Here is a 19411-nt window from a genome sequence, read left to right as displayed (position 1 = left end):
TCTTTAAAAGTTTGGTCGGAAGCATACGTTATTTGACATGCACAAGACCAGATATCCTTTATGCTGTTGGACTTGTGAGTCGATACATAGAGAATCCAAAGACCACCTATTTTAAAGATGCAAAAAGAATCCTTCGCTACATCAAAGGTACAACTAATTTCGGCTTGTTATACTCATTTTCTAATGACTACAAGCTTGTTGGATATAGTGATAGCGATTGGGGTGGAGATGTAGATGATCGAAAGAGCACCACATGATTTGTGTTCTTCATGGGAGATACTGCTTTCACATGGATGTCAAAGAAGCAACCAATTGTCGCGCTATCCACTTGTGAAGCTGAGTATGTAGCTGCCACATCAAGTGTTTGTCATGCAATTTGGCTCAGAAATTTGCTGAAGGAGTTGGGTTTGCCACAAGAAGAGCCAACCGAGATTTGTGTTGATAACAAATCAGCAATTGCCCTGTCCAAGAATCCAGTCTTTCATGATCGAAGCAAACACATAGACACTCGCTATCATTTCATAAGAGAGTGTATTGCAAGAAAAGAAGTGCAAATCAAGTATGTAAAATCACAAGATCAAGCAACTGATATCTTCACTAAGCCACTCAAGTAAGAAGACTTCATAAAATTCAGAAGTTTGCTTGGTGTCACTGGATCAAGTTTAAGGGGGGGGGGGGTGTTGGATCATAAACTTGATCTAAGATGAATAAATTCAAGCCCAACTCATGGAAGATTCCATGAGTAGGTATGGTTGGTGAAGTTTGAATTATTTGTGTTAGGTGTGGTAGGTGTGGTTGGTGAAGTAGGTGAGTTGTAGGTTTTAATGAATAGTGAGGATTTATGTAGTAGTTGAATAAATGAATGGTTGTGATTAGTTTGTATCATGTATAAATACCCCTCTCCCCTTTGGTTTAAACATCAAGTGAAGTAGCAAAATCTCTAAGGTGTAGAGAGTGAAAAATAAGAGTTGTAATTGGTGAGGAGTGTTGTTGAAGAAATAAAATAGTGTGTTTTATTTGTTAATTCTCCAACAATAGCCTGTATGCATCCACAAACGCCCGAATCCCAAGTGCTTATATTAGACTTTCAATTTTATCATCATCTGAAGATAAAAGCTTTATATTATCACCAAATGCCACATATGATGGTATTTGAGAAAAAAAGTAGTTAAATCTCAATCATACATATTAATAATAACTTGTTAGTACTGAATTTTTATTAGTTCCAGAGAGCTCATATAAAATGTAATTCTTCTGGTTAGTGAGATAAGCTTTTTATTTTTTATTTATTGTTATTATTCTTATTTGCTAGATGAAAATCACACATGTTAAACATGTAGAAAATGTTAATTAAGTTTTATTCAGAGACAGACAAGCTGTTCTTGGCTATATATGATATAAGTAGGGATGGCAATGAATCAGATCTAACCCAAGGTCCACTTGATCTAAATCCAATTGGATCGAATTAGGGTCAGTCCAAAATAAATTTGAATTGAATTTGGATATCGATGCGCGGATCTAAGGTGGATCTAGAGCATGTCTGGATTTATCTTAATATCTAGATTCAAATTTATATCCACTTACCATTTAATTTAATTTTACTTTAATTTTTTCTTAACAACTGTGTAATTATAAAGTATAAGAAATTTTATTCATAGTATATTAGTGTTATTTAGCTTGTATTTAAATCTTAAAACTTAAAAGCTAGTTTTGTAAATTTAAATAAATAATAAGACAAAATTAATTAAGTAAAATTAGAGCAACAAGCCCTAATATTTTTTAGGTCTTTTACTATTTAGTTCAGTCTCTTTCTTTCTCTTCAGTTTAATCTTACTTCTCCACTTTATTTAAATACTTGGATCAATCATTTAGTCATCAAGTTTCCTATTTTGTTATTTTCTCAGAATCTTATTCATGTTATATAATCACTAATCAATAGTGGCTTTCTACCATAAAATAATTAGGTTACTCATATATTTAATTAAATATGATCATAATAAAAATAACAAAGCACTTAATATAAATTATATTTAACTTATATGTTATTATTTAATGTTATAGTGTTAACATGTATCTGTCTATAATGATGATTTTGATGATAACAAATAAGATTAAGAACTATTAAGTTTTTAAAAGCTCAAATTACTTTTCATTCTTTTTAAAATAAATCATTATTTTGATAAAATAAATGTTTTATTCTTAAAGGAAAAATGATTTTATGAAATTGGTTGCTTTTCAAGTTTATGATCTAATTGAAAAAGTTTTGAAAACTTTAAAATCAACAAGTATTGCTTAAAATTCTGGAAATGGACTTGTTTGAAAAGTTTCATAACGTTTTGAGCCATAGTATAATTATATAAAGTTTTGGGGTAAAGCTATAATTTTAGAAAATAGTTTACCGTAGCAAACGACGATCTGACATCTTGATAACGGCTAACCGACATCAAGCATAATTGAAGGTTAGCTTTTGGACACTAATGGTGATCCAACATTTTGAAAACGACGATCCGACAATTTGAATTTTGGGCACAATGGTCACTTGCTCAAGTCAAAACAGTGTTCCTATAAATGTTAAACATCGATTTGATTTTGTGCAGAAAGCCAACAATGGCTAGTTTTCAGTTCTAACTATAAAATGACTCAATTAAATTCAAACATTGAGATATCCAACCGTTATCATTGAGCTTGCTATTGAGTATACAACTGTTATTGAGCTTCAAACTTGTATTAGTTTCATTTATTCACACATTGAGCTATCATTTGTAATCAAACACATTGTGTGAGAGAAAAATTATTTATTGTCTTTATTTTTGAGTGATTGTAAGTATTGTGATATAATTGGGTTAAGAGATTGGGGATAATCTCTTGTTGTAAAAGTCTATTGACACATTGGAAGTCAATTGTAAGAGTTATTGAAACCTTAGAGACTTACTTAGTGGAATCCTCAAGTCCGGTGAGCTTGGAGGAGTGGACGTAGGCACGGTTAGCTGAACTACTTAAAAATCACGTGTTTGCTCTCTCTTACTCTATCTTTTTATTTTTGATTGCACATTAATTTGTTTATTTCAAATTTGCTTACTTTGTTTAAATTGCATTAAAGTTCATAGTTGCTAGAATTTTTAGAAACCCAATTCACCCCCCTTTTGGGTTGCCTTGTTAATATTTCATATAGGAATGATGATAGTGTGCTACAGATATCAAGATGGTGAAGGAAATATTAGAATATTATATTGGTCTTATTTTTGCAAATAATTCTGATAGATATTTTATTATTTTTCTTATTTGTTTAGTTTGGTGCAAAAGTATAAGCTATGATATTTATAAGATTTTTGAGACTAATTATATAATTTTATTGTTATCAGTACATTTTAGTCGTTAATTTTCTTTTTAAAAAATTGTTGCTATTTTATCATTGAATTTTAGAATTCGTGACGGATTTAGAGTAGATTTGGATTTTAACTTTTTTTTTGAATTTGGAGCAGATATAGATTTTTTATTATTATTTGGATATGGAGCAAGAAACATGGAGTCATGATGGATCTGAAGCAAATATGGATCTCAATTTTTATTGTGAATATGAATTCAGAGTAGAGTAGATCCAACCCATATGTATCTGTTCCATTGCCATCCCTAGATACAAGTTGAACATATATATTAGTTTTGATTATGAGAATTTAAACATGATAAGGATCTCTCATGATTTGAGTATACTTGAATTTTGAAAAATATCTAATATAAAATTTTTATTTATGTATAGTTAAAATTTATTTATTTATTATATTTTTATTTATCAACCACAAATTACATGATTATATTTATTTATGTAAAATCATGATATAATTCATTAGATTCAGTGTGGAGGTAACTTATGCTCAACTCTTTATAAAAATAACAAAAAGATCAACTCATTGTTATATCTAAATCCCTACCATAGACTTTCTAAATTAATTTTTATCTTTTGACAAACCTCCACCGAATTAACTTTTTTTTTCTGTACCTGACAGATCAATATACAGGGAAAATTTATACCTTTTCAACCAATCTGATTAAGGAGAAAAAAAAAAAGAAAAAAGAAAGCATCTTAAATTTTTAAAGGCTTCTTGCAGTTTAAATTTAGCACGAGGCGGAATGCTGCAAATACGGAACTGAATTAGCATTTTGCACGACCACCACCTGTACGGACAGCGCCATGCAACAGTGTATGTTTGCTTTTAATGCCTTAATTAGTCATCGAATATTAATGGGGACAAAACTATGATGCAACTGTGGTACCATACCACAACTGTACCTAACTATTGAATCCAACTACACACATATACTATAATTAGATTTAATGGCTAGGTGCAGCTTTGATATGGTACCACAGTTACACCATAGTTGGACCCTATTAACGAAAACCTGTCACCAAGAAATTAATGCAATTTTATAAAAAGTTAAAAGACATTACTATTTCGTTGAATTGTTTAGCTGGCTGATACATCTAGAAAGACATAGCAGTACTTATTTGTTACCCTTGAAACATGCACACAAACACTCGATACAAATTTAGGTGAAAAGTCAAGTGTAAACATACATATATAGACAATTAAATATAAATAACATTATTGGAGGGGCTTGGAAGAAGCATATTTTTTAAAAGTTTTAATATACCCTTGTTAACTTATATACATTTATTAGGTTACAATCACCAAATACATGTCTAAAGAGGTCGCCGAGCTTTCCATGCACAACATATAACATATGATTAGAAAATCTATAAGAAAACACACTGTTAATCATTTAATTCTTTACTTTTTTTTTTATTTAATCTCCACGGAGCAATGGAATTTATTAACTGAAAAAAACACAAAGAAATTGCAAAAGGTTAGAAAACTTAATGAATGTAACCAATTAAAATATGTCTAGCGCTAAAAGTTATTAAAAAGCATACAAAACAAGCATAAGAAACTACGAAATTGATAAAACAAAAATAATACTTGCGAATAATTAATTCATTAGTAGTTAATTTGGAAGTGAGCATAATTTTTAAATTTTTATTTAATACGAACATACTATGAGGCATAAATTCAAAACTTAAGTTCTAAGAAAATTGTTCCACTCGAACTAGACCTTGATCTCTCAACATACGCACAAGTGAGCATACTTTATTTGATGGTAGATTTACTGTCTTTTCAACTTAGACGCAAGTTAAAACATACGTGAAACTGCCTTAATCAAGGCGCATGGCTCTTACAACCTTCTCCACCTCCACCTCCGCCTCCTCCACCACCCCCACCTCCTCCATTTCCTCCACCTCCACCACCCCCACCTCCTCCATTTCCGCCGCCACCGCCTCCACCACCTCCTCCACCACCACCAAAAGCACCGGATCCAAAGCCAAAACCACCACCACCACCTCCTCCGGCACCACCACCGCTGCTTTCACCGCCACCCCCTCCTCCTCCTCCCCCTCCTCCTCGTGAACCATGCTTACCCCGTTTTGCACCATGTCTATGAGCATGCCTTGCACTGCAAGCATTACCATCAACATCACAACAATTATCAAGACCACCACCTCTAACACCACTGCCGGCATAACTGTTACCTCTTTGGCCTCCATTATCATCTCCATTATGATCACAGCTTGTAGAATTTTTTAACCCATAATTTCCATCATCTTGGCCTCCATTGTTCTCTCCATTTCCATCGCTACATTGCTTTCTATCTTTAAACTCATTATCTTTAACAGAAATGAGGGTCGAGGAGCTACACAACTTGGAAGAGCACAAAGATATTACTAGAAGGATCAGAAAAACATATGCGCAACGTAATTTATTCATGTTGACTAAGAAGAGCATTACATAACACTTGTTATGTGTTTGAAAGAAACAGGATCGTTTATATAGGGCTAAGGCTACTGATACATTGGTAATCATTTTCTTGAATGAAAAATTATGTGATTCACATTGCACGGCGCCCATGTGAATCTAGAAAGTAATGTCTGTAGCTCCCGTGAGATGCAGACCTCGTAGAAAGCCAATGTTTTTGTATGTGCATGCATGCTTTTGTCTTTCAAGGATGTATGTGTCTTTCAATTGGTGAAACACACAAGATCTGTGAGTTGTGTCTGTCCAAGATATTGCCAGATTGCTTGCCCGTCGTCTACTATATTTTGATGAAATCTTCGTAAGGAATACGATTAGCTAAGTTCCACGCAGGATCGATGATTGGTGGTGGCTGTTAGAATAAAGGAAAAAAAAAAACCTTTGGTGAAAACCATCACCTATAATCTAGGAATATTTATGTTGAAAACCATCACCTATAATCTAGGAACATTCATGTTGTATCATTAAGAATTAATAACAAATTATGCGGAAGCGTACCTCAATCCACAATGCTAAATTACTCTTTAGGGTTGTGTGGTTAGTCTTTTAGATCTTTACATTCTCCTAGAGAATAATTTAAGTTTCTCACTGCTCTCTTTCTGATGATGGGATGTCAGTTAAGAATAAAAAGATACGTGTGACTTAGGGACCATAACCACTTACATGGATAACTTTTTCTTGTTGTCATTAAATATTCCTAATTCTACCCATCATATAATTAGAATATCATTGGGTCTCTACACATTAAAAGCCCACACCCTATTAGATACATTAAAGTCCATAATATCAAAAACCTTAATAGATTATTTTTAATTGAGCTCAACCTTATATGATAGTCTACAACAGATAGTTTTTCACGTACAAGCCCAATGTTGGATTAAGGATCTAACAATGCTAGATTAAAAAATCTAACAATCTTTCACTTGGGTTATATGCGTAACCTTATAATTATGATTTGCAAAAATAACCATACGAGCTTAACTTTACTGTCATAATCTGAGTGGTTTATCAACACCATCTACAATACACAGTCCTATGACAAAGTTCTGTAACCATATTCCGTAATTGGATGCCTCATAATATTCTATGAACTTCGCTGCCATCATATAAAAGACTATAAGAGGCTATTTAGCAGTCTTCCAGGAGACAACACACCCAACTAGCAGATAGATGTAACCTGAAGTGGATTTCATACTATCTTGGCATCCAGCAAAATTAGAGTCAATAATATCTATTCATGTATTACTTAAATATCTGCCCAACATCCTAGTAATATCCGGTCGTGTACAAACCTGAATATAGATCAAACTTCCTACTACTGACGCACAAAGAATCTTCTGCATTTCTTTTTCTTCAAAATCATTCTTAGGGCACTGATTGGGAATAACTTATCTCCCTTAACAACAGGGTGAAATACAAGTGTGCAACCCAAGAGGGGGGTGAATTAGAATTTTAAAATTTATCCTAACAAATCCACACAACAAGCAATCTAATGTCTTAACAATAATTGAAAACAATAAGTTCAATAATAGCACAATAATTAAAGAGTAAGGGAGAAGAGAAACAAACACATGAATGTTTACGTGGTTCGGCAATCCCCGCCTACGTCCACGCCTCCAAGCGATCCAAGCTCGAGGATTTCACTATCCAAGCCTTTCCAAGGCTTCAACAATTACAATTGACTTCGAGGTGTCAATAAACCTTTACAACAAAGAGATTATTTCCCAATCTCTTCACTCAAGTGTCTCACACACTCAAACTCTTACAAATAAATTGAAGAAATGAAAGATACAATGAAACTCACTCAATGAGTAAATATTCAAAGATGAAGAACAATGAATGATTCAATGAATTGTGTTTTACAAGTTGAAGGCTCAAGATATCACGTGTGCTTTTTGTTTTTGCTTGTTGGAGAGCTTCAAAATGAGTTGGATTTGAGTTCTTATAGCTTGAGCTCGAAAACTAGCCATTACTCACATTCTGGGTTATCCGGTTTGCCGTTTTATGAAATCCAGTAAGCCGGATTTATGTTACCGTTAAGGCAAAATTCAAAATTTTGCCTAACCAGTTTGCCGGATTCAGGAATCCGGTAAGCCGTTTTCGTTCTGGTGCTTACTACCCGTATCCAGCTTGCCGTTTATCAGTATCCGGTAAGCCACTTGCTACAGTAACTGCTACAGTAAAATATTTCCCAAAATTTATAGTTTGACCTTAAAACTTTATAAAACTGTAGTATGGCCCAAAACGTTATGAAACTTTGCAAATAAGTCCAAACTTTCTAAAATTATGACTTCGCCCAAACTTTGTGAAATTATAGAATGACCTAAAAATATTTAAATAGTTTCAAATAGGTCCAAATCTGAAATTTAAAACACTATCAAAGATCTTGAAATTACTTTCATTTTAGTCCAAAATGCTTTAATTCCATAACATCATTTTCTTATTATAAAAGCACAATTCATAAATCTTTACTTAATAAATACATGTGGTTTGTTATCATCGAAATCAATATTTATAGCCATATAGGCTAACAATCTCCCCCTTTTTGATGATGACAAAGCACATCCAAAACTTTAATCTTGTTATGAAAAAGCTCCCCCTTAATCAATGCAAGTAAAAAGAAATGATTTGAAAATAGTTTAATAAAAACTCCCCTTGCATACATGCTCCCCCTAGATACATGCATATTTTCGTAACACATATTAAATCATTCTCCCCCTTCATCATCAAAAAGAATAAAAACTCCCCCTATCAATCATCAAAATCGCAACATAAGCTCATTAGTAAAAACAAAGAAATATCTATAAGCAGAAGAAAATCCATATAATCCATAATAATCACTCAAAAAGCAAATCCATAACATCCAACATAAATAGTCACAACAAATCCATATCATCCAAAATAAATACATAAACCGAAAAGCATAATAACCATCCATAGAGTCGAAAATAAAAGAACACACAATGCAGTAAATGAAATGTAGGTGTGTCTAAGTACAAGCATAAGATACTACTCAGGTGGTGAGGATGGAGGTGATGGAGGTGGAAACGGATATGGAATGCCGAAGTGCTCGAAGAGGAGGCGCTGTCCATCAATTAGCTGCTGCTGCAGCTGCTGTTGCTGCTGCTGCTCCTGCTGAAACTCGGTCTGCCGCACCGAAAGTGTCCGCACCTCATCCATAAGCTGCTGAAGAGTAACATCTCCAGAGGTTGGAGGTCGCGAAGGTGATGAAGCGGATGCAGATGCACTAGGAGCTGAAGCAACCGTGGAAGAAACTCGGCGTCTACGCTGCCCTCAAAATGAGAGTGAGAATACTAGAAGCTGATCAGCGGGAATCACGACATTAAGTGGCCGATCATCACTTGGGGCTAGAAAGGTAAACTTGTTATCACTGTATTTGACCCAAGTGTCATCCTTCCACTTAAAGCCTAACCCAACAATAACCTCATCCCCAATACCCTTGGACGACCTACAAGATGGTTCTAAAATTGGCACTTCAAAGAATTTAAGAATTCGGGTAATGAAGTGACCATAAGGAAGAGAGCGGTTAATCAAGGCTGGAATGCTCAACATGGTGCGAACAATGGAATAGCCCAAGTCAACCGGGCGACCTCTAAGAATACAGTCAATCATGGCGACATTCATGTGAGACACCTCATCCAAATGTCCTGATCTAAGAAGTACAATGGACTGGATGATACAAAGCAAAAGACGAGTTTGAAGACAAAGACACTGAGTACGGAAATGAATGGTACAGTCTTCAACAGAAAGATCATTACGCCGACAAATATTACGAACGGCATCAACATGAACATAATCATCAATTTCAGGAGGTTTCCTAAGTGAAAAAATGTCCAAGCCATCATCGGAAGATCCTAGGATGTTGTCCAAGTCCGAATCATCAAATTCAATCAAAACTCCTCCAACTGTAGTGATTACTCGATTCTCTTTCTCCGCGGAACAATCCATGTTCGAGTAAAATACTTTCACCAAGTCGGGATACACATTCTCCTCAATCAACAATGCATCAATCCAACCAACATCTTCCAACAATTGAAATAAAGTTCTATGACTAATCTGGAGAGAATGTAAAACATCCGGTAAAACAAAGAAAGTGTTGAGTACCTCACGAGTCCGAAAGTTTTGATGGAACCTTTTGATCAAGTGTTGCTTGTTCTGAAAATGAATGGACTAAAAGGTGGATTGATTGGAGGTGCCCCTTGCTTCCCGTAGCTGTGTGGATGGTTGAACCGGTTCCTAGCCTTTTCTACGAGCCGGCCGAGAGCTTGACATATTGATTTTGATAGATTTGAAGATAAAAACACCAAAGAGAATGAAGATGATGAAGATTGGAAGTGATTTGGTGAAACAAATTTGATAAAAAATGGCTTGAGAGTGAGAAATCTAGAGAGAGAAAATTTGGCTCAAAACCTAGGTTGGAATTGGGATCTAAGGATTTAGATGTTGAAAACGGGTTTCAAGGATGGTTTTGTGTTCTTAATGAGATGGGGAATGATTTTATTGATTCAATTTGATGTGAAAATGGAAGAAAAGAATGGATTTTAGAGTGAAATCAAGAAAGGAGAAAACGAGTTTTAGAGAGATGAAGAACCGGTTTTCCGAATGCATGATGAAGAGGATGAATAGCTTAAAAGGGTCACGAATCCGGCTTGCCGGTTAAAGGGCAACAACTTGAAAGCTGGAAACGGCTTGCCGAAATACAAAATTCGGTAGACCGGATATAGACCCGAGAGTCATAACGCGAAAACGGCTTGCCGGTTTTGGAGAACCGGTTAGCTGAAAATGAACCCGAGACCAGCAATTGGCAATTCGGCTTGCCGGTTTTCTTAACCGGCTGGTCAGTTTCGAGGGCTTTAAAAAACAATTAGGTTTTCCGGATGTCTTGAACCGGAAATCCGGTTTTGTTCCAGGAAAGCATACATGCGAATTCGGTTTTCCAGATTTGAAGAACCGGTAGACCGGTTATGAGGCAGAGATGAAGCTTAGCAAATCCGGTTTTCCGGATTCAAAATCCGGTCATCCGAATGCTGTCCAGAGACCGACCAAAGCTAATCCGGCTTTCCAGATTGAAAATCCGGTTGTCCGGAATGTGTTCCGAAAGAGATCAATAAGGAGAAATGTTTTTCCGGATGAATGGAAAGGGAAAATTTGATAGCTCTTATGCTTGTACTACTCACACCATTTTATTTATGGCCTTAAAATTTGATTAATTTTAAATCATTTTGAGATTTAAAACTTTTCAATAAGCCATTTAATGCATGAAACATAAAATTGTAAAGTCATAAATTCACAAGCATATCAAGTTAAGTAGAAAAACATGAATTAAGATTCAACATTCATCATTCCAAGCTCATGCCTTAACTTTATAAAAAGCTCTTCACTAAGAGGTTTTGTAAAGATATCCGCAAGTTGATTTTCAGTGGAAACAAATTTAATTACAACATCCCCTTTTTGAACATGATCTCTAAGGAAATGATGTCTAATTTCTATATGCTTAGTCCTAGAATGTTGAATGGGATTCTTGGAAAGATTTATAGCACTAGTATTGTCACATAAGATAGGTATGTGATCAAGCTTAATACTATAGTCTTTAAGGGTTTGTTTCATCCATAGAATTTGTGCACAACAACTACCTGCGGCAATATATTCTGCCTCGGTGGTTGAAAGCGCAACCGAATTTTGTTTCTTACTAAACCAAGAGACAAGTGAATGGTCTAGGAAGTGACATGTTCCACTAGTACTTTTTCTATCAACCTTATACCCAGCAAAATCGGCATCCGAATAACAAGTTAAATCAATATGAGTTCCTCTAGGATACTAAAGGTCAAGATTGATAGTGCCAATTAAATACCGAAAAATGCGTTTGACAGCAAGCATGTGAGACTCTTTAGGACAAGATTGAAATCTAGCACACAAGCAAACACTAAACATAATATCAGGCCTACTAGCAGTCAAGTAGAGTAAGGATCCGATCATACCTCGATAAGTCTTGATATCAACTTCCTTACCTTTCTCATCTTTGTCCAGCTTGATGGTAGTACTCATAGGAGTGCTTTTTGCCGTTCCATTATCATAGCCAAATCTTTTGAGTAGATCTTTCACGTACTTGGCTTGGTTTATGAAAATTCCTTCCTCGTTTTGTTTGATTTGAAGTCCAAGGAAGTACTTCAACTCTCCCATCATACTCATCTCAAACTCTTGGCTCATATATGATGAAAAATCTTTACACAACAACTCATTAGTAGAACCAAAAATAATATCATCAACATATATTTGAACAATAAGTATGTCTTGGTTCTTATGCTTAATAAAAAGAGTTGTGTCCGCTTTTCCCATTGAAAAATCGTTATCCAATAAGAAATTTTTAAGCCTATCATACCAAGCTCTAGGTGCTTGTTTTAAACCATACAAAGCCTTGGATAACTTATACACATGATCTGGAAATTTTTCATTTTCAAAACCAGGAGGTTATTTCACATAAACTTCCTCCATAATGTATCCATTTAAGAAAGCACTCTTGACATCCATTTGATACAAAATAAAATCCTTATGACATGCATATGCTAACAACATCCTAATGGATTCTAATCTTGCTACAGGTGCAAAAGTTTCATCAAAATCAATTCCTTCTTCTTGGTTGTAACCTTGAGCCACTAATCTAGCTTTATTTCTTACAACCACACCGGATTCATCCATTTTGTTTCTAAATACCCATTTAGTACCTATAATGAATTGATGTTCCGGATTAGGAACTAACTCCCACACATTGTTTCTCTCAAATTGATTCAACTCCTCTTGCATTGCCATAATCCAAGATTCATCATTTTCGGCATCCGCAAAGGATTTTGGTTCAATTTGAGAAATAAATGCAGCATACTCACATGTGTTTCTAAGAGATGATCTAGTGGTAACACCTCGTGAGGGATCTCCTAAAATTATATCCTTAGGATGAGAGGACACATACCTCCACTCCTTGGGGAGTGTTTGTGAAGTACCTTCATTTTGCTCTGTATTTGTTTCTTCATGATGTTCCTCTTGAATTCTATGTGTCGCGACTTCTTGGTTGTCATTCGATGCTTCTTCTTGTTGTTCTTTTTCTGCATTATCATCAACAACAACTTTTTCCGTAGAGGAGGAGTTAGACTCATCAAATGTAACATGCATAGATTCTTCCACAACTAAAGTTCTTTTATTATAAACTCTATAAGCTTTGCTTGAATTTGAATAACCAAGTAAGATACCAATATCAGATTTTGGATCAAATTTACCAAGATTATCTTTTGTGTTTAAAACAAAATATTTGCATCCAAAAACTTTAAAATAACCAATGTTGGGTTTTCTATCTTTCCAAAGCTCATATGGAGTTTTATTAAGATTAGGTCTAATCAACACCCGGTTTAAGACATAACAAGCGGTGTTGACGGCTTCGGCCCAAAAATACTTAGGCAAAGAATTTTCATTCAATATGGTCCTTGCCATTTCTTGAATAGACCTATTCTTTCTCTCTACTACTCCATTTTGTTGTGGAGTCCTAGGTGATGAAAATTGATGTTCAATGCCAAAATCATTACAAAAATTTTCAAATGCATGATTTTCAAATTCTCCACCATGATCACTTCTAATACAAGTAATAGAATAACCTTTTTCATTTTGAACCTTTTTAAAGAAAATTTGAAATGCATCAATGGCATCATCCTTATTAGCTAAGAATAATACCCATGTGTATATAGAATAATCATCCACAATAACAAATGCATAATATTTGCCACTTAAACTAGCATATCTAGAAGGTCCAAACAAATCTATATGAAGTAATTGAAGTGGTTTTGAAGTAGAGATATGATTCTTGCTTTTGAAGAAAGTTTTGATTTGTTTTCCAAATTGGCATGCTTCACAAATTCTATCTTTTTGAAAACTGATTTTTGGAAGGCCTTCTACTAAATCATTTTTCACGATTTTTGAAATCAAATCCATGCTTGCATGACCTAATCTTCTATGCCACAACCAACCATCATCATGCAATGCGGAAAGACATTTCTCATTTGTTGATGCACAATCTATATTAATGGTATAGACATTAACACATCTATTTCCTACAAACAAGATTTTCCCATCACATGCATTCTCAATGACACATTTTGATTCATCAAAGATAACTCTATATCCTTTATCGCATAATTGACTAATACTAAGCAAATTGTGTTTCAAGTTTTCAACCAAACACACATTCTCAATGAGAGTAGAGGATACATTACCGACATTTCCAATCCCAATGATTTTTCCTTTTGAATTATCTCCAAACGATACATCTCCACCATTTTCGATCTTAGTAAAGCTTGAGAACCAAGAATAATTCCCTGTCATGTGTCTTGAACAGCCGCTGTCCAAGTACCACTTATTATTCTTCTTCTTCAAGCCCTGTAGAGAAAATCTCAAGTTTTAGGTACCCAAACCTTTTTGGGTCCTTGAGAGTTAGCAATGGTTCCTTTCGGAACCCAAACACATTTCATACCATAATATGCATTTCTCTTCACTGCACATCTATTTTTCATATGACCATCTTGATTGCAATAATGACATACAATTTATTATTGATAGATGTATTCTTCACAAAATAACTCTTGTAAAATTTTTGTTTCAAATTCAGTTTATAACCTATGCCACTTTTGTCAAATACACATTTTTGTGAGTTTAGCAAATTGTCCAACATCTTTTGCCCATTTGTGAATTTTAGCACAATTTCATTTAGTTCATTACTCTTCTTTCTAAGCATTTCATTCTCATTTTTCAAGTCATTCATGTGTGACTCTAAGTGCTCATGTGCAGTGCTAGAATTCTCAAATGATGCAATACTATCATGCAATATCTTATTTTCTAATTCTAGGCATGTAATCTTTGCACTAAATGAATCATTTTCATTCTTAAGCTCTATCATCTTCTTTTTAAGACTTATATTCTTTTTACCAATCTTCATTAGCTCATCATGCAAATCATTAAAAGCATCATGTAATTCATCATATGTAGGAAGAACACTTACCTCATCAAGTTCATTACATGATTCTTCCCCAATGGCCATGAGAGCTAAGTTTGTCATTTCTTGTTGTTCATCCTCATCACTTGTTTCCTCATCGCTATCATCCCATGTGGCCACCATAGTCTTCTTCTTGAATTTGTTGAGAAGAGGACATTCCGGTCGTATGTGTCCGGGCTTCTTACATTCATAACAAGTGATTGGCTCCTTCTTCTCCTTCTTATTCTTGTAGCCTCTGAACTTTCTCTGCTCATTATTCTTCTTGTAAAATTTTCTGAATCTTCTAGCTAACATAGCCAGCTCCTCATCATCCATTTCGCTTTCCTCATCACTCTCACGTTTTGAAGCCTTGAGAGCAATGTTCTTCTTCTTTTCCTCATGCCCTTTTTCAGCTGCCAAATCTTCTTCATGTGAAATAAGAGAGCCAATTAAATCATCAATAGGTAACACATTTAAATCCTTGGCTTCCTCAATGGTAGTCCTTTTTGGTCTCCATTCCTTAGGTAGAGACCTAATGATTTTCTTGACTTTTTCGCTATTTGAAAAAGTCTTTCCTAGGGCTCCTAGAGTGTTCACTATATCCGTGAATCTAGTATACATAGAGTACACATTTTCATTTTGTTCCATTTAGAACAATTCATGTTGTCGAGTGTACCTACTTATTTTAGATTTTTTCACTTGGTTCGTGCCTTCATAGACAACCTCAAGTTTGTGCCAAATCTCATTAGCACTTTCGCAACTAGACACTCTATGAAACTATTTCTTATCTAGTGAACAAAACAAGGCATTCATGGCTTTGGAATTTAGAGAAGCTTTTCTCTTTTCAAATTCATTCTAATCCCGTGAAGGTTTTGGAATATCTTCTCCGACTTCATTTTTAGTCAAGGGCATGAAAAGACCATCATTAACGATTTCCCAAATCTCATAATCTAAGGCTTGCAAGTAAATTCTCATCCTAGTTTTCCAATATGGATAATCGTTTCCATCAAAGTAAGGTGGTCTAGTGGTGGATTGCCCTTCCCTAAATGTGGAATCGTTTTGAGTTGCCATTGATCTTTAACTCTAGATGGTTAAATCTAAATAAGAGCACCAAGCTCTGATACCAAATGAAATACAAGTATGCAACCCAAGAGGGGGGTGAATTGGAATTTTAAAATTTATCCTAACAAATCCACACAACAAGCAATCTAATGTCTTAACAATAATTGAAAACAATAAGTTCAATAATAGCACAATAATTAAAGAGTAAGGGAGAAGAGAAACAAACACATGAATGTTTACCTGGTTCGGCAATCCCCGCCTACGTCCACGCCTCCAAGCGATCCAAGCTCGAGGATTTCACTATCAAAGCCTTTCCAAGGCTTCAATAATTACAATTGACTTCGAGGTGTCAATAAACCTTTACAACAAAAAGATTATTTCCCAATCTCTTCACTCAAGTGTCTCACACACTCAAACTCTTACAAATAAATTGAAGAAATGAAAGATACAATGAAACTCACTCAATGAGTAAATATTCAAAGATGAAGAACAATGAATGATTCAATGAATTGTGTTTTACAAGTTGAAGGCTCAAGATATCACGTGTGCTTTTTGTTTTTGCTTGTTGGAGAGCTTCAAAATGAGTTGGATTTGAGTTCTTATAGCTTGAGCTCGAAAACTAGCCGTTACTCACATTCTGGGCTATCTGGTTTGGCGTTTTATGGAATCCGGTAAGCTGGATTTATGTTATCGTTAAGGCAAAATTTAAAATTTTGCCTAACCGGTTTGCCGGATTCAGGAATCCGGTAAGCCGTTTTCGTTCTGGTGCTTACTGGCCGTATCCGGCTTGCCGTTTATCAGTATCCGGTAAGCCGCTTGCTACAGTAACTGCTACAGTAAAATATTTTCTAAAATTTATAGTTTGACCCCAAAACTTTATAAAACTGTAGTATGGCCCAAAAAGTTATGAAACTTTGCAAATAAGTCCAAACTTTCTAAAATTGTGACTTCGCCCAAACTTTGTGAAATTATAGAATGACCCAAAAACATTTAAATAGTTTCAAATAGGTCCAAATATGAAATTTAAAACATTATCAAAGATCTTGCAATTACTTTCATTTTAGTCCAAAATACTTTAATTCCATAACATCATTTTCTTATTATAAAAACACAATTCATAAATCTTTACTTAATAAATACATGTGGTTTGTTATCATCAAAATCAATATTTATAGCTATATAGGCTAACACAGGGGTATCACATAGTTTGCAATCTTGCATGCCATATCTCTTAAGAACCATTTCGATATAGGTCTTTGTGATAATCCAAAAATACCCTGAGAGCGATCTCTGTTTATCTGTATGCCTAATAAAAAAAAGGCGTCACCAAGATCTTTCATCTCAAAATTCTTAACTAGAAATCTCTTGGTGTTGTGTAATAAGCCTATATAGCTATTAACAAGCAAAATGTCATCGACATATAAAACCAGAAAAATATACTTGCTCTCACAGAACTTATGGATTTGCAATCATCGACCAAATTCATCTCAAAATCGAATGAAATGATCACTTGATGAAACTTGAAATACCATTGTCGAGATGATTGCTTTCGCCTACATATGGATTTCTTAAGTTTGCAAACGATATTCTTTGGGTCTACTGACACAAAGTTTTATGGCTGCACCATATAGATCGTCTCATCAATGTCGCCATTGAGAAACGCCATCTTTACATCCATCTGATGTAACTCAGGATTGAAATGCGCCACCAATGCCATTATAATCATGAAATAGTCTTTCGAAGAAATTGGAGAGAAAGTCTCTTTATAGTCGATGCCTTTTTTCTGTGTAAAACCTTTTGCGTCAAGAGGTAACTTGTACCTCTCTATATCACCTTTCGAATCCCTCTTGGTCTTAAATATCCATTTGTAACCAATAGGTTTTACACCTTTTGGCAATAAGATAAGATCTCATACGTCATTGTCCTTTATGGACTTCATCTCCTCATTTATAGGATTAATCCACTTCTGAGAGTTAGAACTTTCCATGGCTTAACGGAAATTGATAAGATCATTTTCCATCACACCAATGTCTACCTTATGTTTTTAGAGAAATATAATGTAGTCATCTGACACTGCACTTCTCATTTTTTTGGTGGATCTCCTTAATGGTATAAGTTCTTGAGGTGTTAGAGTTTGTTCTTCTAGAACAACTTCTTGTATTGGAGGTTCTTCAATATTGTCTTGATCTATTGTGTCTTGAACAAAGTCATGAATGAGACCCTGATAAATGCCAATAACACATATGGAAATATCATTATATTTTTCTTTAAAGACAAAGTCTCTAACTGTATCTCTTCTCGCAAACTCAATATCTTAAAAAAACTGAGCGTTTCCTGATTTGAAAATTGACTTAGTCGTGGGATCATAAAACTTGTACCCCTGGGATCATTTTGAGTATCCAATGAAATAGTAACTCAGCGTCCTTGAATCCAGTTTCTTCTCATTAGGCTTATAAGGCTTGCGTTAGCTGGACATCCCCAAATATGTAAGTACTTTATACTAGGATTCTTGCCTGTCCAAAGCTCGTAAGGGGTTTTGGTAGCCACTTTAATATGAATCTTATTAAGGATATACGCTTCAGTCTTAAGTACTTCTCCTAGAGTGATTCTGGTAAGGTAGAATGAAAAATCATACTCCTCACTATGTCTTTAAGTGTCTTATTTCGTCTTTCAGCAACACCATTCATAGTGGGCAATTTATGCACTAGTTTTGCATTATTTACTTCCCTTAATATCAATGTTTTGCACTTAATAATAGTGATTTACTTATGTTTTACTTTTGTAGGTGCAATTCTATTGATTGATGATAAAATTGAGCTATAAGATGATGTTTAAGGATGATTGTTCTCTTGGAGAAATTATGAGCGTCAGAAGAACTTTGTTGATAAGGCGTGGGCGCGTGCTGTCAACTGCGGACCTGCAGTTTTTAGTTTAACGTGTTTTGTATTTTTGTTATTTTTGTAATTACGAATTTAATATTTCAGATATTAGTATTTTATTTTAAATAGAATTCTAAAAGAGAGGAGAGAGAGAGTATTTAAGGGAGGAATCTATTGTGAAAAGGGGGGATTTTTGGATTGGAGAAAAAGAAAGAAACCCTAGATCTAATTTTTCTCTTCTCTCTATGAAGAACTAAACCTATTTTTCTGGTTGAAGGATAACGAAGCTTTGATTCATCACTACTGTGAGATCTTTCTTGTGCTTTAATTGTTTTATTGCTTTTTAGGTATTTGTTTATTCTCTGTATTATTTTCATGATTATGTTTGTTAATTAGGTAATTGGCCACTATTTAATTATCAACTTAATCTATTGTCAATTAAAGGATTCATCGTATGAAGAATTTAATGTTTGTGACAAATAACATAGCAGAGAGTTGTGTTGTGAGAATAAACAATCTAATTTAAATGAATCATCATATGTGTTGATTATGATTTGGGTCTCTCTGGTTTTTCA

General features: G+C 34.5%; 1 protein-coding gene across 1 annotated transcript; it reads right to left on the bottom strand.

The window, feature by feature from the left end:
* Positions 1 to 5213: 5213 nt before the first annotated feature.
* On the bottom strand, positions 5214 to 5819 carry LOC112098968 (putative glycine-rich cell wall structural protein 1). The gene has a single exon (XM_024185990.1). It carries the CDS (start codon positions 5817 to 5819, stop codon positions 5214 to 5216), a length of 606 nt encoding a protein of 201 aa, XP_024041758.1.
* Between the last annotated feature and the right edge of the window lie 13592 nt (positions 5820 to 19411).

The sequence above is a fragment of the Citrus clementina genome, unplaced genomic scaffold, assembly GCF_000493195.1.
Source record: "Citrus clementina cultivar Clemenules unplaced genomic scaffold, Citrus_clementina_v1.0 scaffold_9, whole genome shotgun sequence".
NCBI lineage: Eukaryota > Viridiplantae > Streptophyta > Magnoliopsida > Sapindales > Rutaceae > Citrus > Citrus x clementina.
The sequence above is the reverse complement of the archived record's forward strand: the minus strand, read 5'-3'. Positions and strand labels throughout refer to the sequence as shown.